At 42.7% G+C, this 26,971-nt stretch overlaps 1 protein-coding gene across 3 annotated transcripts; it reads right to left on the reverse strand.

Moving 5' to 3' along the window:
* Positions 1-16,515: 16,515 nt before the first annotated feature.
* Positions 16,516-26,971, reverse strand: BUB3 (BUB3 mitotic checkpoint protein). Of its 3 annotated transcripts, none has more exons than XM_039870783.1 (8): positions 26,820-26,971; positions 26,163-26,357; positions 25,556-25,625; positions 23,685-23,836; positions 21,043-21,201; positions 19,521-19,698; positions 19,040-19,256; positions 16,516-16,851 (listed from the first exon to the last, which is right to left on the reverse strand). In XM_039870783.1, the coding sequence occupies exons 2-8, from the start codon at positions 26,355-26,357 to the stop codon at positions 16,842-16,844; spliced, it is 981 nt and encodes a 326-aa protein (XP_039726717.1). In that variant the 5' UTR covers positions 26,820-26,971; the 3' UTR covers positions 16,516-16,841. The 3 variants fall into 3 exon arrangements, with proteins under 3 accessions (XP_039726717.1, XP_039726716.1, XP_039726718.1); XM_039870782.1 differs by having other exon boundaries at positions 26,810-26,956; XM_039870784.1 differs by lacking the exon at positions 16,516-16,851 and having other exon boundaries at positions 19,036-19,256; positions 26,810-26,956.

Below are 26,971 nucleotides of genomic sequence, written 5' to 3' on the forward strand. Positions count from 1 at the left end.
TAAGAAGTAAAATTACATGTCAGCCATCAACATCAAAATGGAAACAGGTATTATTAACTGCAGGTGAAATTAACTTTATAGTTCCATCAAAGACTTCGTTTAAAGCATTCGGAGGTAAATAAAAGCATAAATTCATTGAAAGCGATTCAAGAAATCCTGTATCCGAAATAGACAAATACAAAACAAGAGGTAGATAGGAAAAAATAGACATCCTAGAAATGAAAAGAAACTTACTAGGGGGAATAAACTCTGGACTAATACAAAGAGAATTGGTAAGTTGGAGGAGAGCTCTGAGGAACTTACTCAGAACACGGCATGGCGAGAAAACAAAATGAAAGTATGAAAGAACAAGGAGGGGCATGGAGGGAGAGTAAGCCTCAGCCTTCAGCGGGATGCGGTGAATGCTGGGCAAGAAATACTCAGAAACGTAAATGCTGAAAATCTTCAAGAATCGAAGGGCTGTGCTACGTTTTGAGTTTTGAGCAGGGATACGTAAAAATGAATCCACACCTAGACACATCACAGTGAAACTACAGAATATAAAGGATAAAGAGACAATGGTTTCCGGAATGGGATGGTTAACTTTTATGTGTCAACCTGGCAGGGCCACGGTGCCTAAATACTTGGGCAAACAGCATTCTGGATGTTTCCGTGAGTATGCTTCTGGATGAGAGCTACATTTAAATTGATGGACTTTGAGTAAAGCAGATGGTGTTCCATATTGTGGGTGGGCCTCGCCCAATCAGTTGGAGGCCTAAATGGAACGAAAGGTTGACCACCCCCAACCAAGGCAGGACTCTGCCACAGACTCTCTTCAGATTTCATGTGCAACTTCAGCTCTTTCTGGTTTGCCAAGCAGGCTGCTTTTAGATTTAAACTACAACTCTTTCCTGAGTTTCTAGCCTGCCAGCCTCCCCTGTTTAGACTTCGGACTCAGCAAGCCTCCACGACTGCATGAGCAAATTCCTTAAAACAAGTGTATATACAAGTGTGTGTGTGTATACACACTCACACATCTTGTTGGTTCTGTTTCTCTGGAGAACCCTGACTCATACACAGAGGCAGAAAAAAAAAGATAGATATTCTGTAAAGGAATAATAGTTAAACTAACAGCAGACCTGTCAACAAGAATTATATATGCTAAGGGGAAAAAAGGATGCTGAGGAAAAAGAAACTGTCAGCTTAGGATTTCGCATCTACCTAAACTATCCTTCAAGAGTGAGGACAGAATAAAGACATCACCCGGAATACAAAGACAGACTCAGATTCTCACTGGGTGGGGGAAACAAACTACTAAAGGATATATTTCAGCAAGAAGAAAATTAAAATTAAGTCAAAGGGGAAAAAGCAACTATGGGCAAAGATAAAATATATATAGGTAAATACATTAACTGCTGAACTATACGAAGAAAATAGCTAACTTTAATAGAAAAACTAAAATTATAAACATCAATTACAAGGTAGTAGAAGGGAGTGTTCAACATGTGAGAAATCGTTCTTGGGAAGAGGCTAGAAACACTGAATAACTATAGTGTTTCATAGAAAATTTTATAGTTTCATGAGTTAAAACTTTACAAGTTAAAACTTTAAGGGTAACTATCAGCCTAGAGTTTCCAAACCAAAAGTAAGGTGAGAGAAAAGAAGGAATATGAAAAGCTCTCTCAATCCAAAAGAGAGCAGAAAAAGAGGAAAGAGAAAACTAAAGCACAGTAAATAAAATTACTCAAATAAGATAGTAGAAACTGTAGAAATAAACTCATGTACATCAGTGATCACAGAAAAACTTAAATGAATTAAACTCATTAGTTAAAAGACTGAAATTATTTTGCATTTGCATTTTTAATCCAGCTGTATGATACTTAAAATAGACATTCATGAAACCCATAAGAAAGGCTGAAAATAATTGAATATAAATATACATCACATGCAAATGCTAACCAAAACAAAGCTCAGAGTAATCCTTACCAGATAATACAGCAAAAAAGTAACTACAGAGATGAAGAAGCACACTTTGTAATAAGTAAAGGAAAAAATCCACCTAGAAGATATAATCATAAACTTGTATATGCCTAATAACATGGCTTCAAAATAATAGAATTCATAAAATACATAAAAACATATAAAGCAAAACAATTACACAAAGCAAACAGAATTACAAGCAGACACTGGCAGATCAACATAGTGGGAGAGCTTAACATAAGAAAACAAATAATGTAGTTCGAAATTTAATAAGAATATAACAGAGTTGAACAACAAAATTAACAATCTAATTAATACAAAAGTTGAATCCTGCACCTGACAGAGAAAAATCTTTGCAGATGCATAAGTCAGCCATAAAAACTATCTGTCACAATGGAAAACTTAACAAATCACAAAAGTTGGTATCAGAACACTCTCTCTGACTACAGCATCATCGATCATAAATCAACAATTAAAAAACAGCCCACGTTTGGAATCTTAAATGTACACTCAATAATTCATGGATAAAAGAGGAAATCTCAGTAGAAATTATAAAGTATGTGGAACCAAACAGCTATGCAATAACTCATAACAAAATAGTGAAGAATGTACTTAAAATATAGTTTTATAAACATTTATTTTAAAATGAGAAAGTTCGAGAATCAGTGAGTTTTGTGTTCTACCCAAGACGAGTATCGAAGAGTAAGACTGATCAATAAGTCACAATTAGAAATAATATTTCAAATCATAAGTGAGTACAATGAACAACAAATTCGAAAGCATACATGAAATAGATTTTTTAAATATACATGTTACAATTACCAAAATTGACTCAACAGACATAGAAAATCTGAATAAATCAAATTGAATTGCTAACAAGTCTCCCCACCACCCCCAACACCTAAAGCCTACCAAGGTCCAGATGATTTTCCAGGGAGCTTTTGCCAAACCTTCAAGGAACATATAATCCTCATTTTAAATTGTTTCAGAGACTAGAAAAAGAAAAGAAGCCACCCCGATTTGTTTTTCAAAGACGTGTTTTACAAAGCGAACGTAAAGATACAGTAATTCCGCAAGGCCAGCAGGAGAAATGACAGAGCGCGCACTCGGCACTGATGGGAGCGTCAGCACGTATCGGAGACGTGAGACCCACTTTTCCCTCTCAGCCGCAGCTGGAGCACCCCGACTCCAGGCCAGAGAGGTTTCATTCTCACCAGCTGCATGAAAATGTCAAGTGAAAACCCAGCAAAAAATCAGGAAGCCGATTCTTACTTTTTACCCTATACGTTCTCAAAGCCAGATTTTGCTTTCTCGGGTGTGACCAGGTGAGTTCAGCTGGGTGTGAAATCCGTCAAATCCTAGCCACAGACACGACCTCCGGTCTAATGCACAACCAGAGGGATTTTTTCTTAACAGCTAAGTCATTCCAGACCAAAGCGTGCTGAGCAATATGCCAAGCCTTGCGTGTTAAAATATACACAAAATTTACTATTTTAACCATGGTTGAAGTACAGTTCAGTGGCATTAAGTATATTCACATAGTTGTGCACCCATCACCCCCAACCATTTCCAGAACTTTTTTCATCTTCCCAAACTGAAACTCGGTACCCCCTAACTACCATCTCCCGAATTCCCGCTCCCCAGGCTACCCTATTCTACTTCCTGTTTCTGGGGCTCTAACTACTCTAGAGACCTCATACGGTGGAATCAGCCAACACCTGTCCTTTTGTGACTGTCATTCCACTTGAGTCATATGTTCAAGGTTCATCCACGTTGTGGCAGGTGTCAGAATCTCCTTCCTTTTCAAGGCTGAATAACGTTCCATTGTGCGTATAGACCACGTTGTGTTTACCCGCCGTCTTCTGATGGACACTGGGGCTGTCCCTACCTTTTGGCTACTATGAATGATGCTGCTGCTCTGAACATGATGTGCAGGTATCTCTTCAAGTCCCTGATTCCCATTCTTTTGGGTAGAGAGACCCAGAAGTGGAATTGCTGGATCACGTGGTAATTTGTGAAGAACCGCCATGCTGTTTCCCACAGAGGCTGCTTCATTCACATTCCCACTGGCATCGCACGAGGCTTCCGATCTCTCCACATACTCACCAACACCTGTCGCTATCATCCGGCTCCTTGGTGAAAGCCATCCTAATGCGTATGCAGTGGCGTCTCACTGTAGTCTGAGTATATTGACACTAGACAGCACCGCAGGCAGCCTCGGAGCGGGGCTTCCATTCTCACACTGTCGGTTCAGAGTTTAGAACACGATTAATGTTTTAAAAGAGACCGGGGAACAGGATGGGAGGTAGTGGGGTGTAGGTATAAAATGCACTGCCTGAAATAAAAGTCCTTTTACATTAGGAAGAGAATATTAGATTTAACGTGTCCCCTGAGAGTCCAGCACTACAGAATGACACTCCCATAGACCAACAGAAGAATTAAAAAGAAAAATAAATAGGAATTTGTGTTTATTTTTGGCTTTCTTAGTCAAAGACTACCTTCTAAAGGGCTATGAATAATATATATAACTATCGATGCCACGTAACTAGCATGAACGTCAGGGACTGGGCCGGGCACTTGATATACATTTTCACTTAATGCTCCTACCGACCCCCTTTGCGGATGAGGCGGTTGAAGCCTGGGTCCCAGGCAGCCTGCCCAGGGTGACAGAGCAGGCCACCTGCCGAGCCAGGATTTGCGTCTAGGCTTCTGGCTGGGAATTTTCCAGCCCATAAGTCGTAAGACTTCAAGACTTTTTTCTACTATTTCAGTTTTCTGTCTTGTAAAATGTAACTTCAAGCCCTGCTTTATTCCCCAAGCCAGCTCACACGCACTTCGCATGCACCTCCCTGGAGGCAGGCTCCCTGTCGGTCACGCTGTCCTCCAGTGAACTTGCTGCTTCCCAGTCACCGACAAACTCTTTCCCCACTGGAGAACAGAAGCACGCACCCAACTGGTCCCCTTTGGATTGTGGCACACATTAAATGCGAAAGGCACAGGACTGAACCACCTTACAAACTCCAAAAAACAAAGCTCTCAATTTTTAAATGTAATAGCATATATCTGGCAATCAATAGTCAACTGATTTGTAACTACAGTGCAGAACAGACAAAAAGGCCTACAAACGAGCCTCCGGAACTGCACTCCAGAGACCTCAACAAAGTTAAGCATGCAAGAGAGATGCCACTGCAAAAAATATGTTGCGTACAGAGTTCTGTCACTTTGGGTCCCATCCCAAGGAGGGAGCTTGTCCAGGACTGAAAGAGCAATTGTGCAGAGATACGTCAGGGAGGTGGTAATTTGAGAAGCTTTTTTCTTTTTAGCAATGATTATGATGATGATTATGCATATATTTAAATTTTATATGTATCCACATAGTGTTCATCAACTACATCTCTAATATCTCTAAGCTTTAGGGAAAAATACCTAACTCTTGTCACCTTCCCCTCAGCCTCAGGCCACTCTGCTGACTTATGCACCTGTCCCACCCCAGTGAACAGTAAGCTCCTCGACAAAGATTGTGTATGATTCATCTCTGATTAACAACAAGTTACATGTCAATTGTATCTTGATAAAGCCAGAAAAATCAACAGCGGCAATTGACACTGTGCACTGGAAATACACCACAGACTGGTACTAATCACTACAACACTGTTACCTAACCCTCAGGACTACCCTAGGAAAGAGGCACTGTTATCACCACAAGGACACAAGGCTCGGAAGTTAAGTAACAACCCCACATTCCACAGTGAGTTACGGCATCTGCATTCAAACTCGACAGGTCTGCTACACAGCCCACCCTCCTGAACCCAATGCTGTCCCAGGCAGGTCATCAGAAGTGTTAGGATCAGGATGTGGGTAGGTGGGTGGATGGATGGAGCACAAAACAAAACGCACAAAGGGAATATTTTGACAGTTGGTGAGCTTAGCATTTAAGGCATGTTTCTGAGTGAGGTTAAGGGTATGGATTTGCTGTATTCCAAGTCTACCCAAAACTTGAACCCCTAATAAAAAAATTCCCACCACTTGTCCTAAAAGCATAAGAATCATGAGCGGGAGAGAGGGAGGAAGGGATGAAGGACACAAATAAACACGTGGTGTCAGTTCTCTTTTGGAAGCATTCCCAAACCTGAATTTGTCTGGATGAGCACAAACCACAAATGAGAATGCATCAGAAGGCTTGTCCTCATATGAGAAAGACATCTCGTTATGTCCTAGAGACCAAAGAAGCCAGTCAGAAAGGTTTTAGCACCCCTAACCACCTCTAAACACTTGCCCTTAACAAGAACCTTAAAAGCAAAAGGCTTTGCAAAAATGAAAGCCCTCTTGAAAAGAGGCTACACATTTGCTTCTAATTCTCTGACTCCTTGTGTCGCTCGGGGTTCAGTCAGTCAGGGGAGCATAGACACCACAGTATCTGAAGAGACACTCCTTTGGCTCTGGGGGGGTCATGGAATAGGGCTTTTTCCTAGGAATCCAACCGAATACAATTGTGGGAGGAGCTGGGGAAGGGGCACGAACGGAGGTCTGGAGTGCGTACTGGAGGACCGGCAGTCACCAAGCCGTGGATCAGAGGACGGAGCTGTCTGGCCACCAAGAGGGCTGCAAAGAGGAGCTGGGAGAGGCCTCTGTTTAAATGCCATCCCGTGAGTCTGCAGCCACACATCTGGTGGTGGGGCTTACACTGCAGGCTGGGCATCAGGGCCTAGAGTCAGGAAGAAATGCTGGATGCAGATCAGAAGAGAGCAAGGACAGGCAGGAACCCATTCGACACCTGTGCTGCCATCCACCACCTCCCCTGACAGCCAACAAACCCTCAGAGAGTAACGGGTGTTCCAGTCTGTGTACGTTCCTCTTTGGGCCAACTCTAACCTGGAACCATACAGGCAAGAGGATGCTGGGAAATGTAGTTCTCAGCTTAACCAAGGCAACCCAGCACAACCTACCAGACTCCCTTAATTAAATATAGAATACTTAACGTTATTATTCACATCTTTGGGGCGACTGTACATTTTAACCGTAATTACATGATAAATATTTCATGGTATGTATCTTTGTCATATAATTAGGAATAAAAAATGTAATCTCAAAAAGATGCTGAATAATTCAAATGGCTGAGGATGTGATTAAAGCCATGACTGAAATATGGTCAGAAGGTAACTCAAGGTCTTCAAATGTGATCTCCCGAGAAAAGTATCACAGCTGGGTAGGTGTTTTAAAAAGTTCACTGAAACAGAAATGACCCAAAAGGGGGAAAAAAAAAACTGTATGGCTTTAAATGTGGAGTGAAAACCTAAAGAATACATCCAGCTCGTGTTATAATATGGCAAGAATTTTAGTCAGTTTATAAAAACAGGATTCATTCTAATCCGGCCGTTGCTAAAGCAGTGACATTCACTTTTCATTTCACTCATCCATTTTCAAAATTCTTCCTTTTTCCAAACTCCTCGAGGTTAGGAAATGGGCCGTGGTTCTTCCAAAGGTCCTCACGGCACCTAGCACCAGGACATCTGGCCCCTGGGAAACGTCTCGACAAATTTTAACCAAATTCCACATTTAGCGCACCCATCTTCCTAAGCACTGTGGTGCTGGGGGTCGGTGGCTCCGAGGGGCTCCTGACCTCTCGTGGCTCATAAACCAGGACGAGAGACTACCTTGCACAAAACGTATTCTGAAACAGAAATAAAGTGGACTCTGACAAGTGCCGTAACTGAAGTATGAGAAACCACACTTTGGGGAATAGGGAGGAAGGTGAGATTAATGTAGATGGAATGGACTGGAAGGCTTCTTTAAAGGAGGATACAAGGGCCTCCCTTTAGACCTGGGAGGACTTCCAGAAGGGCTGGGGTGTGGGGGGGGAGACACACACAGAGGGAGAGGGGAGGGAAAGGGGGAGGGGAGGACGGAGAGGAGGGAAAAACAAGCAGGGAGGAGGGAAGCGTACAGATGAAGATACGCTGAGGAACTTGTTGGAGGATAAACTGGGGAATGACTTATCAGTGGATCAAATGAAAGAGTCTCCGTGCTTCTCCTTCGACCTACAGCCAAGTGAGTGCCCGTGGCTTCCATCCTGGATGTGAAAACTCGTGCCCGATGGAAGGAAATCGGGCGAGTCAAGGAACCCGGGGCCATCCGCGACTCCGCTCGCTTCAGGCAGTCACTCGTAAGCGTACGCAACCTCCAGAGCGCCTACATGGTCCAGCCAGGCGCTGCAGAAATCAGGAAAATCAAGACACAGCACCTGCCCTGAACGAACCTAGCACAAAGTCTGGAACTTACTATGCATCCATCAGTATTTATATAAAATACGAACCAACGAATGAATGGCGGGGAGACGGCAGGTGCCGTGGGGTGAGCTCGGGTTCTGCAGTTAGGCGGGGGAGGAGTCCGGCCTCACCTCGGAGACTCGGCGAGTTGGGGTCCAGACTACAGCAATAAAGCAAGTTTCACGATAAAATGGGTCGTTTTTTTTGCTGGTGGAGGGTCTTGCCTTCAATTTGCCAAAAAACGTAACGGTTGCGAGGTACACTACGGTGAGGCGCGGTAACAAGGTATAGCCCTACCGGCTGTGTGACCTGGAGGATGTCACTTAACCTCTTGTGGCTTTGGTTAATAACGTCACCCTCATTGCTTGGTTGTGAGAGGGAGCACTGTGTAAAGAAAACAATGATCCGGTGTCCTTTAGGGGGGTGACGAAGTCATGTAAAGACTCTGAGCAGGAAGAAATAAAACGCTTAAGTTTTTCTTATTCCAAACCTTCCTCTACTCCAATACTTAAGAAACTTAAGTCCACACTTGCAGAAGCGGAGAGGCTTTGCCTTTCAAAGGCCAAGAGCCGGCAGGGCAGGGGAGGAGCCTCGGAGAGTCCTTCAGAAAAAGCTGGAGCCTCAAGTCCCACAGGCACCGCAGGGCACCAGCTGAGTGGACCAGACCTCCTGACCGGCCCAACGCTGCTGGCGCTACCCCACATTTTCCCAAGAAATCTTGTTTTGAGGTAGAAATTTTGATTCAAGAACAAGTAAGCTCGCAATATTTTCCTGACATCTCCCTCGTCAACATTAGACTTGGAAAATCTAGACACCATCCAAATAATCAGGTTACTGACGTGCACTTTTTAGAATCCCGTGGTGGCCCAAACACTGTCTGCTGCAAGTCCAGAGGCAGTTCTGCCACACCCGAGCTGGGCTCAGATGTGGGAGTGAGAACATCTCCAAGCTACTGCCTGGCAGAATTCCATCGCCCATGGGTTTTGTGTTTTAATGTAGTGGAAGTAAAATGTGCTATTTCACTGTGCCCTCAAAAGGCCCGTTATGTCATGGCATGATGCCTGCCAGGTCAGATCTAATGCCTGGTCTTGTGGGTATGAGACAGGTTGATTTATCCATTGCCACCTGCCACCGCCTGGACAATATGACACCATGAAGTCTTGAGCATCTATTTCAAAAACCCACTGATGGCTTTATTTTCCTAAGTCGATTTTTGCACAAATGCCTTTTATCATCTGTCTGCTGATGGGAGGAAGAAAGGGAGGGAGACAGGAAGAGGAAAATGAGAGGAACGGAGAAGGGCAGAAAGAATGAAGGTCTATTTGAATTACAGACCTGCGTGATCAGCTTTGAGCGCTGGCCAAGAGAAGGTGGTGTGCCATCGACGGTGCCATTCAGCCTGGCACGGGCTTCTGACCCCTGAGGGTTATGAGGCTGTCATGAGAGACCCCAGGTATTTTTTCAAGCAAGCAGTTGGCAGCGATAGAGGATTCCATTAGAACGGCCATGACTCCATGTTTTCTGTGAGGCCCTCACACTCGACAAAAGGCCAGGCCTTGAGCCTTTTAGGACTCAGTTCCCTGGATGGCCGAGGAGCTGGGACACCCCTCATTCACCGAGATTTCTGATGTGAAGTCAGGAGAGGCTTTTTCAAACCGATCCCTTCACTTTCCAATGCCTGACCTCGATCTGCACGTCTGGAGGGCTAATAAAAACAGAGATGACTCCCTTTCCCCCAGGACCAATGACGATTCCACCCGCAAACGTTTTAGGCTTAGACTCTGGCACAGCTGTCACCTTTCCGACGTGTCCGTTTCCCTCTGTGGCCTGGTTCTCCACCTGAGCTGCCAAAAAGGCAGAACCTTTCACAGGCATTTTTGTCCCTTTAATTCCCAATCTACAATTAGATGCTCAAGGCAACAAGTATGAAAAATAACTGTCTCTTATTTTTTTCTTCTCACCCATCTCACCAAGTTCTAATCAGGGAAAAATCGGTTTAAATTAAAAAGACGAAATCATGAATGTTGGCAAAGGAAGTCTAACGCTGGCCAAGAGAAGAATCGGGCTTAACCCTCTCTCTTGAGTTTTACTCATTTGGGATCAATGATGAACAAGAAAACCTTTGCTGAAATTTTGACTAGGAGCCAAATTAAATTTGCCTTGATGACCCAATTGAAATTTCGAATTTAAATTTCAGGTTAGTCTCATTGTTTCCTACCTAATCCCAAGAGGCTAGTTCCTCTGCATGTTTCTCCAGGTTTACCCCCAATCGCCAACTTAGAGGACAAGGGTAAATCAAACTGTTTCACTGTTTTCAGCCAAAAAGTGTGTCTAGAAATATTGCATGTGCCCAACCTCAGTAATGCAGTAATGTTCGATGTACAGATCAAATAATACTATTATCATTAACCATGTGGAATTCACCCTTCGGGCTTAGTTAAATATATTCCTTCTGATCTCATTTGCTTTTTCTCCTAAATCAAGTCCATTTATCACAAATTCTCTGTTAACGGAGTCCAAATACATGAGATTTCTCGTATTCTTCAATAGCTTCACATGTAAGTCAAAAACAAAACCCTGGACGATGACTGGACGTTCTGAGATGGACGTCTGCTTTCATTGCAAAGCAAAAGCCAAGTCCAACACTTAACGGGACATGTTCCATTGACACAAGTAAAGGAAGCCGAAAGCCGGGCCACCCAGCTCCCAACGAGCAGAGCCCATTCTACACTTCTGCCAGTAACCGGGGTCGATGGTCACCTTGTGGGCAGCAGCGACAAAGGACAGCGAGTTCAGAGCCCAATTAACATACTTGTCCTCCATTTCCATGGCCACCTTTCTGTCAGTTACATATGGAAAGCTGTGCTTCTCCACATTATCGCCAGCGACCCCGATGAACTAACAGTGAGCCCAGCAAGAGAACCATTTCTATATCCAAAGCTTGATGAAGGCACACGCGGCCGCTGTTCCAAGCGAGGGCATTTCTTTAAATGGAGAATGCTCATAACTGACTGCCGTGTGAAACTGTGAAATAATGAAAGAGGTGAAGGATTTTTGCCAGGCGATTCGATAAGAATGTTAGGGCTTACCGGCTGAGGAGATCTGGCTACTACTAACACCAAAGACAAATCATCTGGACTCTTCGAGAACACGTGGCCGGTGCGAAGAAAATCTTCAGGAGCTAAGTTTTTTGAGAATTATAAAGTAACGTTATAACAAGGTCAGGAGTCCAGGTTCGCAGGTTTTAAATTACTGCAACAGCCTATAACAGAGGCCTATAAAGGGGATAAAAGGTACTTTGTTACATCGGAAAAGCAAACTTAGCTGCTTCTGAGACCGACGGGTATTTGTATAGCTTCTTCGAGTTTGTGTTAACCGCACAGAGTTGGCTACGATGGTCAGAGGTGAAAGAATATTTCTTGGGAAATTAGTTAATAAAATAAACCACTGGAAATGAGTCTTAAATTACTTCGGTCTCATGTGCTGCTACCTTCAACCTCAGTAAAGCAAAGCATGTCTTTTTCCATTCCTCCATGAAAGCCAGCTGATTTGGAAAGTCGTAGCACTGGTGCTGTACTGTATTCAAGGAAAACAACCAAATAAAACCAACTGCTTTTCACTTAAAATAAGTTCTGAAGGCCGCCGCCCAGGGAGTCGCATCCCACGGGCAGGCTAACGCCCGTGATGCGCCCATCACAGCTCTCTGGAAATCACAGTTCGATCTAGTTTCCACCTTCAGCTTCCTTTCCATCAAGATACAAAATACTTCCCAACTAAGAAGCCGATGCCGCATGACAACCCCAGCACGTTTCGCGGACGCCCTTCAAAATGAAAGCACTGTTGCAACACGCCACTGATCAAGGGGAAAACGCCTTCATACTCAATGGTCCGGTTGGTATTTGCGGCCACCAGGCACGGCTGCTTCCATTTCTCTTCGTGTTAGTTCCCAAGCACCACGGCCAGGTGCCATTTTTAAAGGAAACTGCTGTAACTAGTCCTAATAGCGTAAATGAGTACTTTCCCAAGTGAAAGATGACCCGGAGCCACTTCAAAGACTGAGGTGGGGAAGTTAAAGGAGAGAAGAACCATGAAACGAGATTTATGGTTAACTTCCTGGATGCCAACCGGATGCGTTGTTTTTAACGCACCTCGTCTACTGGGTACTAGTAACACGCTCACTCATTTTCACGGGGGAAAGAATAACTTCTGTTAGGTTATGCAGTTTTCACTCTTGAAGAGAGACATCAGAGAAATGCCATCCCTTTTGTAATGATGGCTGATCTCATAGGGCAGCCACTCCACCGTGCCGCCCCGGGGCTGCTGAGCTGCTTCCCTACAAACGGTCCTGTTTGTAGCTTTGTCCCTCTCCTGCTGCATCTTACTTACCACACCTGATGTTGAATGTGGGGTTCATCTCGGGATAAAACGTCTACCGCTTAAGCAAATCTCTTAGAGCAGAACATGGACACCACAGAAGCATAAAGGCATAAATGGGTGACGCTTAAGGATGGAAAATGGGAACGGGTGAGGGAGCGGGTACGAATGAAGCTTTGAGTATGTGGTTTTATTTTAAAACAAAGATGAATAAGGCAAAATGTTAACATTTTAAAATCTGGATGGTGGATTTATGGGTGTGATTCTTTGTTTCTCTGAATGTTTGACAGTTCACATTTTAAAGATATACTGGGAAGTTTATCCTACAGGTGTCTGAGAACCTGTCAGCTGAGGGTAATGGGTTGTATTTTATCCAGAGAGAGCAGGGATTTGCTGTCCACTAACTGTCGGCATGCCCTAATAAACATCCCATGCTCTCATTTATAACTCCATAATTCAGGTCGTATCTTCATTTTCCAGATGCGGAAACTGAGGCTCAGAAATAATTTGGCCAGTGACACAATGAATTAAGCAATAAAGCCAGGTTCAGAGGCTCACCATGCTGCCTGACCTGATAAACTACATGCAGTCCCAGAGGACTAACAGAGCACGCAGGCAAGAGAGCGCACGACAGGGTCTGGCTGCTCGTTCCTCTTTAAAGTACTACCAGAAGGTTCTCAGACGCTGCTTTCCTTGGCGCACACGTTGTCACGGCACCTGTGTTAACCAGTTATGTGAGCTTAGACTTAAGGGAGATCGCCCTCTTCACTGACAGAGTGGTGGAAGCGAGGACCACGGGGAAGCCAAGTGCTTGGAGACCAAAGCTGGTCGCACTCCGGTATCACAGCGTTTGTCAACCTGTCACTATGCATGTCAGTCCCTGCCCCAGACTGGAAACCCGGTGAGGAGGGACCTTACCCTACTGAGCCCGGGAGCCCCAGCACCTAAGCATGGCGCCAAGCATTCAGCGGGTACTAAACAGTTGTTCAAATAGTCAAATACCAGGTGGCTCTTAAAAATGAGGCAAAAAATAAAGTACAGGAGAATTTTCCTAACACATTGCAAGTACATAAAGCAGGATTCTTAGACATGACCCTTTTAATAAAATTGTACCTACTACTAAGTAGCCGCTCTTGAGCATCTTAGCCACAGGGAAGGGGACACCTGCTGCCTCCCTCTGCGCAACAGCTGAAGAGAGTGAAAGCCCAGTCCAAGTGAGAAGCAGCTCACTTACAAACTGTCGCCAGCCGTCTGGAGGACCTGCCCATGTCGCGACACTGGGGTGCAAATTTGTAGTCCATGCCATTGAACTCCTCTGGGCCAGCCTCCTCTTGGCCACCCTAGGATCTTTTGAATCCAGGTTTCAGATGCTCTAGGGGGTGACCAGCCACTCGTTACCTCAGAGTACATCTAGGATGCCCTCCCCAAGTAAATATCACGAAGCTACAGGGCCTGTACCACACATCACACCATCTCCAAATCTTCTAGTCCTCACCTAGGTATTTTCATATGATGTGGTTAACAGATTTCTACTCATGGAGCAGTATGCACAGAAAATTCTGAAGGCTTGATACACACCAAAACGGTATCTGCTGTAGAGCTGTGTGATGGTGCAGTTCAATTTTTTGCAAGCTGTTATCTGAACTTTTCTACAGTGAACATATCCCTTGTGTAAGTTGTTAAATGCTTACTAAATGAACAAAAGGCACATGTCTAGTACACTAAACACTGAGTGACTCTGTTCTAAAATCACAGTGAAAATTATTCTGAAGGAGTCTTCTCTATCAAAGTGGCCCAATGCTCAAGCACCAGAGGTCACAGAGATGCGGTCCCCGCTCTTGACAGAATGCAGTAGGGGAGTAGGATGTGCATACACGAAATGCTACGTGAGTGACTGCCAAAGGCAGGTGAGCAGGAGACGCTTCATCCAGGTTTGGAGAAAGGGCACACTCATTTGTGAGCTGGAGCCAGGATGGAAGGCTTCGTGGAAAAGAGGATCTTCTTCATGGAACAGGGCCAGGCAGGATTCATAGGAAAACTGACAGAGCATTTCAGAAAAGGGAAACTGCCTGAGCAGACTGAAATTCGGGAATCTACATGTGCGCCGGAGTAATAGCAAAGCCAACAGCCTGACACTCAGAGTAAGAGAATCCCAGTGTTTGGGGGGAAACGGTAAAAAGTAAAATGGGCGAAAGGGGCAGAGAGTAGAGACTCAGGGTCAAAGAATTTGGGGGAAAACTAGTTAAACGAAGTTAACGGCATTTCTTTACTGTGGAGTTCTCCAGGCTCTCAGGCCGATGTGCGGTCTCTTCCCACCAAGCGAAGAGATCTAGTCTCATCTGACCCAGAATCCTTCTCAGTGAAGAGAGAAGTGCGAAGCAAACACTTTTAGGGAACACCAAGTTCAACACCTAAGACAAAACAATGCAGGGCCTGAATGGCAAGGTAAATTCAGCGGTCTGGCCCTGGTCCTTGCGACGGGGCCTGGGCTGTCCCCAGAACAAAAGAGAAGCTGCTAATCCCGCTGTAAATTCGTACAGGTGGGACTCAACCAGTGACTGCTGCCACCACTTGCCCATCCACTCGTCAGAAGTCTCAGCAAACGTCAGTCCCACCGCAGCTCTCCTGAGAGCACCGGGACAGCCAGCAGTCCCCTCCTGGTGATCTGCAGGCCTTGGAAGCTGCGCGCTTCCTTACGAAGCGACAGAAGGGCTGCTGTGAGCAAGGGAAACACTGAGGGTCCCGAGCACGGCATGATAAAAAGAACAAGAGCTTTTAAAGTCTTGCGTGGTATGAAGCAGTTTGCTTAAACTAAAGGTGGCGAGGCATTTGTTACAAAATCAGTTCAGACCATAATCGTCACCTCTTAAAAAAACAAACTAAGGCACCATGTGTATAAACAACAAGCAACGTTTTATAAAACTTTCCTGTTATACATACTGTATTGAGCTGTGTCTGGACAGTAGTTCAAATGTGTTTCATACCTGGGTTGCAGCTAAAAGCTTTGAAAGTCACTGCTCCAGAAGCAGAGAATTTAGGGCAGAGACCAGAGGCTGCAGCACGCGCCCCCACCCCAGATGGGCAGAGGGGCAGTAGCAGTAGAAAGAAAAGATAAACAGAAGGGATACTTACAAAGAGAAGAAAATTTGGCTTCAGAAAACCAACAGAAATGCTAAGATAGTACACCTGGGTCCCTTGGGAAGAAGTGGCCACGACCATCATCAGACAAACTGTGAGGGAAAGCTGGATAAGCGGTCCGCAGGGGAGGCAGGAGACACATTTGGTTTCACGACACAAGGACTTCTGGATGGAACTACAGAAAAACCTCTGCTACCCTACCTCAAAAAAGGGTCCCCAACACTGCTTTAATTCAGTCACCTTTTACGATGCTATATTCTTTCAGTTAGACATTTTAAATGTATGCTCTGTCCACAACCAAATGGCTATGACTTTAAAAAGCACAAAATCAGACTAAAAAGCCAATACCTCGTCAGTTAGTCTCTGGCCATTCCATTATTCACCATCCCAAGGGCTTCGCTGATTGAGCGTTTGACGGATAAGCACAGCCGGGCCTGTCACGTGGCTCCGTGGGCACGAGGTCTGCTGCGCTGGCACCACCCGGAGACGCTCGGCCACGGGGCGCCCGCAGGCGGTGCCCACCCTCTAAGGCCGCACGATTGGCTCAAGGGCCCTGCTGACCCAGCAGGAGCGCGAGGGAAATGGCACGAGGCCAACAGATCACTCTACCCAGGGCCGAATCGCACCGCGTGGCAGAACAGATGTAATTAAGCAAGGCAGCGCCGAGCTAAAGGTAAAACGCCATCCCGCCAGGCGCTCGGTGAAGGGGGCTCTGCTCCGCGAAGCCTTCTTCACGAAGCAAATTACATGCATTACCAACATTTAAAAACATCCAACGTTTAAGGGTTCTGAATCTCTGATTTATTAAAGACAGTGTGGAAATAACAGTTTAGATTATTTTACAAAAAGAGCTCAAGCTGCTCCGAAACAGCAAGTGGGCTTGCTGGGGAGACGCGGGTCGTCCGACGGCCGCAGAGGACACCGAGACGCCTCACCTACACGCGGTCAGCACGAAAGGGCGCAGACGAGTTTTGTGTCACACAGAAAACAGAGAAATCCACATACTAAGTAACGTGTCCGCAACGACTAACGAATCCCTAAGGGACAAGCGCGGATTCGCAGGAAGGAAGAGCTTTCCGCAGAGAAACCGCTGTCACGTGACGATTAGGTGGACCTGCAACGAAGGAAATACGTTTCAGCAGACGGGTTCGGACTTAAACTAAGTCGTCAGTGAAATACTTAATAAAAAGAAGACCTTTCTCTGTATCAAAAGAACTTTTAAAAATATATCATGGAGAGAATAAGTTTCAGTAAAGGTCCACGTCACATTCAAAAACACACATTCGCGTATAAGTAAAACGCAAAAAGTTTGACAACGAACAGCCTGTTTGGAACCACCTAGCAGAGGCCAAGCTAGGTTCGTGTTCGGCCTCAGGGCATTACGCTGAAATGAATCTCAGTCTTACTATAATTTTTTTTCTTTTTAACCTTAATCACCAGCGGCTGGGCAACTGAAACGAACATGAGAACTATATAAATGTCAGAGAAATATGTAAACCTCATTAATGTTTCCAAAAATTCATTTAGAGATAGAAACAGGTCCAAATAGATGCCTGTCTAAATGTACTGCAATTACGTTACAATTATTTTTCCAAATACACAGATATGCTCTGTCTTTTCTCAGCTCATTACTGACTCAAACAATTTGCCCTTCTGGGATCAATTGTTTGCTAATAAATAATTGTTTACAGTCACAAAATGATGTTAGGAGGTTTTCTTATTAGTTTTCCTTCTGCACCCTAATAAGATTGAAAACTAGCTGATTCCCAAGAGTATAACCTTAACCTTGCTTTGTTTAACAGCCCAGGAAATGATGAACCATCTGCTTCAGAAAATAATGGGCGGCCAAGAGGAAATATTGTTTAATTGTAGATTAACCTCCTCGTGAGGCAGTCTGAAGCAGCTTTATAATGAGCAACTATAACCAGCAGAAGAAAAAAATGGTTCAAGGGCCTTTTGCTCTACCATTTAAGGTCCAGAAAGAATGCAAAGAGATTTTTATTACCTATATTTATTTACATTTATTTCCACAGTGGAATCAAAATCAAGGTCAAAACTGGTTCTCAAAAGTGCAGTCACTGCCCTCTGATTTTGTTTGCCCGAGTATCTTTAATGCAGCAAACCATCGAGTGCACTTACGAAAGTGTAAACTTAAAATAAAATCAATAAAAACCTCTTTTCCATTATTTTCTGAATGGTTCTTTTATTAAAATTAATATTTTCCCTGGTTTGTTAATAGTAATAAATCCACAATTAAGGAGTACGAATTGTTTTATTATCATCGACATGGCACATACGCAAATGAAATCTTGTCAAGTACATGGTGACCTACAAGTTCAAAAGAAAAAGAACATGGGATCAAAATGGCCGGCCAGGACAAGAGACACAAAAGTGAGAAAGTAAATGCAAATACGGCCCTTTATCCACCAGGCTTCACTTGCTGAGTCTTTTCTAAAGTCAAACCTATAAAACTACATATGATATTTAACACTCTGCCCCTCTCAGGGACCAATTTAGCAAGGGTGCTATACCATTTTAATTCAGAACAGAGGAATCCGGAAAGCATTGTTATTCTGTAAATATTTATTGAGGACTTCCCGCCAGGGCCTAAGTAAAAAGGGACAAGGAACAGGAAAGGACACCTGGGGCAGGTTTTTTTTTTTGGTTTAACAAGTGCCTAAGTATCAGTTTTCCCTGAAGCCTGGTGCAAGTAATTAGGGAAAGAGCTTTGCCCTGTCGGTACCAAAAAATGTAAATGGTTCCGATCTCTGTCAATGGTTACAACCACGAGCCAAGAACATCTAAGAAAATTTCAAAGCTAAGGAAATTTGCTACTCCAGGCAAGGTCATATTACTGTGAGTTTCCAGTAAGACCTGAAGGTCACTCACTCTGTGTAAGTATTAAAGAAACAACCTCTGTGGAGAGGAAAGATTTTTGGCAGTTCAAATTCTTAAATATCTTAAACAGAATTTGCTTAAGTAAATTATTCTTGAATTCCTCAACTTAATTTTGAAGCAATGAGCTAGTAATAACTCCAGAGATTCAAATAATAGTGCCTATTCAAAAAGAATGAGAGTTTGACATTCTTCTCTACAAAACAACTAGGCACAATTTCATCCATCAGACGTCTATCAACCTGCGGATATTGAAAGCTTGGGAGAACAAGATAAAATCAACTCCTACCCTACAGTCAGCTGCAATATCGAGCAGGCATCAACAATGCTATTCATGAATTTAGAAAAATTAATAAATCCTGGGTTGAATGCAAGAAAAGGCTCAAATACAGGTGAAGCATACTCACTTGGGTTTTGTTTCTGCATCTGTCACTTGGCGAATGAAGATACCATCTTCAGGATGTTCCGTGTCATCCATTTCATACATATATGATGATGCTATGGCAAGTGTAGTCCCGTCATTACTGAAGGCAAGCGATGCGATGCTCGTGGGGTACCGATGGAACTGGCACAATCGCTTTTTGTTAAATGGATCCCAAATATTTACAAATCCATCAGAACCACCTGCAAGTAATTTCAAAAGTTAAAAATGGTTCTTAAAGATACAGAAATAACCATTAACTAAGGGTTAATTTTTAAGACCACAGAAGTGATGTTTTCCCCAAGGAGTACTGTACCAGACTTTTTTCACCAAAATATCACAAAAAGAAAGCACCATATTTAAAAAAAAGAAAACCCCACAAAAATACAAAACAAAAAAAAACTGCTTAAGTATAACTGTCTCGTGTGCAAATAGCGAAATTACACTGTCCTGACGCCATACTCTACCTGTGGCAAATGTGTTGTGGATATTGTGAAAGGAAATGGCATTGACGGGGTAAATCTGCTCAATGTTATTTTCTTTCAGTCTGTGACACTTGAAGGCATACTTCTTCTTCTGTACCTCGGGGCTTGGGTCCAGGTACTCAACCGCCACTCGGCCTTCAATGGAGCTCAATACATAACCCTGCCAAGAGGGAGCAGAGAAAGCCAAAAATGGTGAACCCACCTTCCAAAAACAAGCCACTAATTCCCAAATTCAACCCACACTGAAGGAGAAACATTATTTCAGTAAGGAAAAGCAAGCATGGCCAGATTTTAACAGAGTGCTTAAGCTATACTAACATAGTTATGACCATTCCAAAGTTTAAAAACATCAATACTTATTTTGTAAAAAAAGATTAGGTTATCTTCACTTGCTGTTTTTATGTCAAAGAAAGAGAAAAAATAAATGAGATAAGATAAATATGAAATCTATTTTATTTCTTCCCATTTTTCCAAAGTATGAAAGTTTTCTTGAAAAACTTATGAAGCAAAAAAAGAAAAAAAAAATCAGTAAAACCTTACTTTTAGTTAAAATTCCACTGTAAACTAGAGGTATACTGACAAAAAATTTTAGATATAAAAGTATTTTAAAATGCAAGCATATTTTAATCATATATTTAAATCTCGAAAGTTTCAAGTAACTTCAATTCTTTATCTTCAATGGAAATTCACAATACTCTGAAAAAAATGTGAACACCATTCGAGGCACTAGCCTCTTAAGACAAAGGACCAAGAGAGCAACTGACATAATGCTTCCAGCTCCACAATAACTAAAGGACAGACATAAGATTCCAAGATATATTATTTTTAATGACTTTCCCTCCTGCAAAACTCCTCTAGCATCTGACCACAGCACCGACTCCCCTTTAAACTTGAAGGATTTGCGGGGAGGACGAGCTCACTAACAAACAGGGTAAGCTTGTTTAGCAACAATGACAAAGGGTGACCCCCACATCGAGCACCCCACAGAGGCAGCATAAAAACCGCCTCTCTATCCTTTGCAAAAGCTTTACCTAACCCTGGCAACAGTGATATTTCCTTAAAAAAAGGTTAGATCATTAACGAACACTATCAGTATTGGGGTTACAAAGGGGAAAAAGAAGAGAACAGCAAATTCCACGGCCCTAAATTTCCAGATTCAAATTTGAAATATTGGTAAATGGAAATACATACAAAACTCTCCTTGATTACTGTATACCTGTCAAGCATTCTGGGCGAGGATCAACGAGGAATCAGAAGATCTCTAGCCAAACCACTGCCAGAGTAGTTCGCCTCTCTGAACATCAAGGTCTTCTCTAAAACTAGGTTAACAGACTACCTTTTAACACGAGGATGCTAAAAACATACCTAACAGCAAATTCTATACCACTACTCAAAAAACCGGGGGAAGGGTGGGGGGGATTTCAAAGGCAGTGACCATATCATTATTATCTAAGACCGTATTATTTTCAAATTCCAAAAGTTGGGGAGGAAGACAGGTCAGTACCTGCTTGTTTGGAAACGCTCGTATGCAGCGCGTCTGGTACTTCAGGCTGGACTCCCGGCGCTGCTGCACGTAGCCCATGTTCCGCAGGTCCCACACCAGCACCCTGCGGCCCGCGGTGCCCACGATCAGCCGGTCCCCAGACACGGAGAGCGTATATACCTTTCAAGAAAGACCAAATCTTCGAAGTCATCTACTTGCCTGAAAAAGGCACTGGGCCCCAAAATCAAGTTCACTCATCATTAAACCATAAAAAAATTTAGCTGATCGGGTTCCCAAACACAAGTACCAAATAATTTCAAGTACTAGTTACATAAACCAAGTAATTAGCATGAAATAGTAAACCCGAAACATTCTTAATACTTAAACCAAGTACCATATAACGTACGGTCTAAGTCCGTAAAAACACTTCTGAAGACTTAATTCTCTTCATCACTAAAACATATTATTAATTTTTCCAGCCTTCTTGTTTCATGTAATGACAAAAGTATAAAAAATACTCAAAAAGGAGACAATAAAGCCAAAGAACAATTCGAGACACCTTTCAAGGGGCTTCTGGCTTTTCACAAAACAATCACTTTCAGAGTTATTTTCCACGACCACCTTTTAGAACTGGAGTTCGGGCTGTAACTCTAACAATCTTGGCTTCCCCCCATGTCACACTCAATAAATAGGCCTTTCCAGGAAAAGTGAGGAGGCCATCAATTAGCTACTTAGCTGCATTTGGTGGCATATAAACTCAAAATTAAAAGACAGGAATAGTGCTCTGACCTATGACAAACCAACTTCTTATACTTCAGCTGATGTCCTACTAAACACTCTGTAAGAGTTCATCTTTATGGAAAATTTTAAAAGCATTTTTTCCCGTAAATATATCAATTTTTCCCTCGTGCCTTTTCTTCAATATCAAAACAACACCCATAAAAAATCCCCTTATAATAAATCATAGAATTTCCTGCACATGAGCGTTTAAAGCAGTTATTTTCAAATATGTTATTCAAGGACCAAATAGAGTAAACTTGTGAAAATGTTGGCAAGTTGTATTTTCCTGATCATATTGTCTTTTTTTTTATTCTAGACTTCAGATACATAATTGTTGCTCTAATTATTACTTTCAATTAACAAACAATTCTAATTTAATCTGACTTAACATTTTAAAACCTGAAGAATCATTATAAAAAATGAAGAAGACCCATCACATGGCAAGACATCTAACATTCTAATAATTAAACCACATGGTTAGTAATCACTAATATTAACTACGGATCACCAGCCAAAAAAATCAAGATAGGTTTAACAATGTAACACCCGATAATCTCCACAATTTGACCTTAAAATTCAACTATGTGACCAAGAAAAAATAAGAAATTCAAAAATTTTTTTTGACTAGAAAGAGTCAAAACAGTAAAATAGGCATATTTAAATGAGAAGTATAAGATTTGCCATCTTCTATTCAGAAAACAAAATATAGAAAAATGGAAATTAACCTAAGACACATGAAAAACCAAACTTAAAAAACCAGAAGAAAATCGATTTACAATAATACAATCAGATTAGAAATTTTATCTTAAATCTTTATACAGGTGACACACAGCTTCTAATAGTGCTTTCTATCCCTGCTGATCATAAATCACGTGAAACCACTGTCATGCTTCTGACTAGGTATATACATTTATCAAAGGAAGTATTAAAAAAAGTGACATAATGAACCTTGCTGAACCAATAAGCAGCTTGATTCAGTGTGGCTGTCCATTATATGATATTCTGTCAGCAATTTATCACGGCTCTTAACATGTTACATACAACCATAAATCAAAACTAGAAACAATGCAATTATTTTATTCTGAACAAAGGTCTTGCCAGAAGTAGACTCGACTGTGATGTGACAAAAATAATGACTCTTTGGATGCACTGTAGTATATAATGACGGCTAACATGAACTGAATAGTATATTTACACTGAGGAAACAGACTCAAGTGAAGGATATCTTTAAACTGCTAAAACAATCAATCTTTAAAATTAACTACCACCTGATAAAGGCTGATGAGAATACAGCAAGAATGCTCAAATACACTTTCATTGTACAGATCAAAAGGTTAGAATAATACACAAAGATTCAATTTTAAGAAGCTTCATTCACTAGAGCCTTCAAACTACACCGGTCAGTATCAAAAATAAATAAATGGTAAAAGCCAGGGAATACAGGCCACCTTTCTCATCAAACTTCAAATAACCCATTTCACCCTCTTAACAGTAAACTCAAATGAAACCTCAGGTCATAAGTGAAAATGAGTGATACTCCAGTCCACTTTCTGGTTTGGGCACGTCAAACCCAATTTGAAGCGATCCAACAGTCTTTGCTAAATGACTTCTCTGAAAATGCACTGAGTTGCTTCTCAGTCCTGAGATTTAAAGCATTAATAATACATGGGAATTCATTATTTAAGCTCGCGTTCTTCAGTACAAACATGACAACTGACAGAAAAAGTTGAACAAAATACCAAAATTATTAAATTCCCTTTGCATCAAAATATTTCTAGGTATTCTGGTTTGTAAAATAGATTCATCAAGTCTTAACCTCTATATCCACATTATATTCATCACCCCAAGGACCAGAATTCCTGTTAGGAACATAAATAGCCTACCTTTTCAGGCTGAGAGAAGGTCCCAGCATTACAAGGAGTTCTGGGATCCCACAATTTAACTGTCTGATCCCAACTCCCAGTAACCATCACATTCACTTCTGGACAGTATTCAACACATCTGATAGGGGCATCATGGGTTCCAACAAGATTCTCTATAGAAAAGAAAACAAACAATTCCTAGTTTTACTACATCTACTAAACAAAGATTCCTCAAGTGAACAACAGAAGGAAACGTTTGTTCAACTACAATAAATCCACTTCCTCCAACTACATGGAAATACACACATACAGAAAAATTTCTCCATAAGTACACACTCATCCATTCTTCTCTGTTCACCTTACAGTGCATAGTCTCATTCACCGGCATATCAAAGGCTGACTTGAATTTCAGACTACATTAACATGTTATTTTCCTCACTCGAGTCCAGATTCCCTTAAATCAGGAACCTTGTTTAACTCTGGAGTTCTGCTGTACCTACTGCAGGTTTCTGATACATGGTAGATGCTCAAGAAATACCTGCTGAATGAAGAAATGAGTGGATAACTCTGGTCTGGATCTGGATAAAACTTATTACATTAAGCCAATGCTTATGAGGAACTTCTTTAAGTGGTAACAGACGACCTGAGATCTGAAGATGAAGAAGGCTGGCGCCTTAAGATTAACCCACTTGGTTTTATGGTGGGTCAAATTTCAAGTACAATTTCAACTCTTCACTATCTCATTCATTCGTTCAACATCTACTAAACATCTATGTGCCAAAATCTATGCCAAATACTAAGAATACAAGAAAGAACAATATGTGGTCTTAATTCTCAAACAGGAAAACTACCTGCTTAAAAACGTACCATTTAAATAAGAAAGAAAACTACCTCACGATTTTCAGCAATGACCTTCAGAGAACAAACAGCTAATTCCCTTTATTACAGTCTCTAGCATAGAAAATAACTTCAGGCTTACTTTTCAGTGGTTTTTTCCTCCGAAGTTTTTGAACAAATAGGCCCTAAACCTGCAAACTAATTACGTAGAATAAGCTGCTAGCAAACAAAACCAAACATCTACAAGTGACATGATAAAGTGACTTTTAGGCAAAAGTCTCTTCTGATTGGGTTGACAAAGTATTGTGTTGATCCTCTATCCATTCCCATTGTCTAACTCATACTCATCTAGTCAGAACTCTGTGCCTGACCATCCGCTTTAAGTTCGTATATGTCTAATATATGCATATACCAAAAAAAAAAAAAAAAAGCTCCACTAGAGAACTCTGTGCATTCAGATTTCATTAAAATCTCTGCTCCAAAATCATCATAAAAATTGGGGTAAGTCACTTTGTATCTGGACTTCTAAGAAATTATTAATTAAAAGATGTATCACCTTGTTATTCATTTAATCAATGCAACTGAAGCATATACTATGCTAAATAACACAACAGGATTAATATAACACCTGGACAAGCTAGCTATTATATAACATTAGATTTTTTTAAATCTTTCTTTCTTCAATCTAAACTGAACTGGCTTCTGCAAAGAGAACTGTGAAATATCAGCCCCGTCCTGGAAACCCTAATGAAAAGACCAATTAGAGGTCCAGTCCTCTTCTGAGGCTAAGGTAAAGGTCAAAGACTTAACTGCCCTTCACGTAAACACTTGAGATAGAGATTAGAATTCACTTTACTGAAAAAATATATGCACACTATTTTGTGATCAGTAACTTAATAATTATCATTTAAATAAAAAAGAAATCCTAAATACGAGCCATTTTTGCCTATATCTAAGCAGTTTAAGAATTAAGCAATTCAGAAACTACTCTTCCTAAACATTTATACTGTAGTAAACTGAGAAAATAATAAACTGGTGAAAAATGGCCATATTACCTTGATCAGTGTTCAAATCATGCATTTTCAACTGATGATCTAATCCCCCACTCCAGGCATGCGTTGGATCCTACAAAATAAAGTTTCAAGTCATTTAAGTTTTATGGACATTTAGAGTGTCTCAAAATTCCTGTTTCTAGAGCCAATTGTTTAGTTTATGCACAGGATGATGTACACTGGGCTCAACTATGCACTGTAAACAAACGAAACTGCACAAAAGCAAATAAGTGGTCATAAAAACTACTGTCAGTTAAGGAAAACCGGTTCGCCCCACTGGCTGAGAGTAAATAGGCATTCCTATTTACTAGTAACTACACCTTCCTTTTAACAAGACAATTTTTACTGTCTTGTTGCAAATTTCAAAAAAAAACAACTGTCATACGTCAAGTTTACAGGGTTATGCCATTCGACTCCATTCTTAAGGGGAAGCCGAGATTCTGACATTTGCCTGTCCCCAAAAGCGAAAAACCAGTATCAGGTACGTGTTAGGGAAAATTTAATGAGCTGTCCAAACAACTCACAAGTCTCTGCCCAGCCTGGAAAAGGGCTGCTATTAACATGGGCTATCATTATAAAAAGAGCAGAAGCGGAAACTGAGAACACCCACGTAGAAGGCGCAGTCCAGGACCGCGCCAGTGTGCTGGTACTTGAGCCGCATGGAGTTGGCCGGCACATCGTAGAGGCGCACCGACGTGTCCCATGAGGAGACCAACAGGAACTGGGAGGTGTTGGGGCTGAACTTCACGGAGGAGATGCCGTCCTCAGGTGGCTGGTTCAGCTTGAACTCATTAGAACCCGTCATCTACGAAACAAGCGCCCAGTCAGAGACCCCCCACCCCCGCCCCGACCCCAAGGTCCGTGGGCGGGGGCTGGGCTGACTGATAGCTGAGCGGTGAGGGGGCGCCCACAGGGGAAGGGCCTAGAAAACGTCGGCGACCAGGTCTCTGCGCCTGCGCAGAGCCTGCGCGCCCGCCGCGGTCGGGACTCGATCCCCTGCTCCCCATCCCCTACTGCCCCCGAAATGCCCCAACCCACCTGGCCCGCGCCTCCGCAACCCTCACTCCAGCCCTCCGCCGCTCCCGCCACATCCCTCCCCGCCGCGGGCTCCTGCACCTCGGCCCCTCCCCCCAGCCCCGGATGCTAAAAGAAAAGCGATGGAAGCGAAACGGATTCCCTGCGGAAGTTTCCGCCAGCTGCGGCCCCGGGGAGTCCCCGGAGAGTCCGCTTCTGCGCCCCGCCGCCTCCCCCTGCTACCTTGAGCTACCCTCAGAATCAAGTTAGCCGCTGCTCGCCGCCGCCCGCCGCCGCCTAACTTCCCTCCGAGCACTCGCGGGCTGGGCGAAGGAGGCGGAGAGGAAGCCCCGGCCGGTGCCTGCCATTGGCTGATTTCAAACGCCAACGCCTCACTCTAGGCAG

Source organism: Pteropus medius, unplaced genomic scaffold (assembly GCF_902729225.1).
Source record: "Pteropus medius unplaced genomic scaffold, Ma_sr-lr_union100, whole genome shotgun sequence".
Lineage (NCBI taxonomy): Eukaryota > Metazoa > Chordata > Mammalia > Chiroptera > Pteropodidae > Pteropus > Pteropus medius.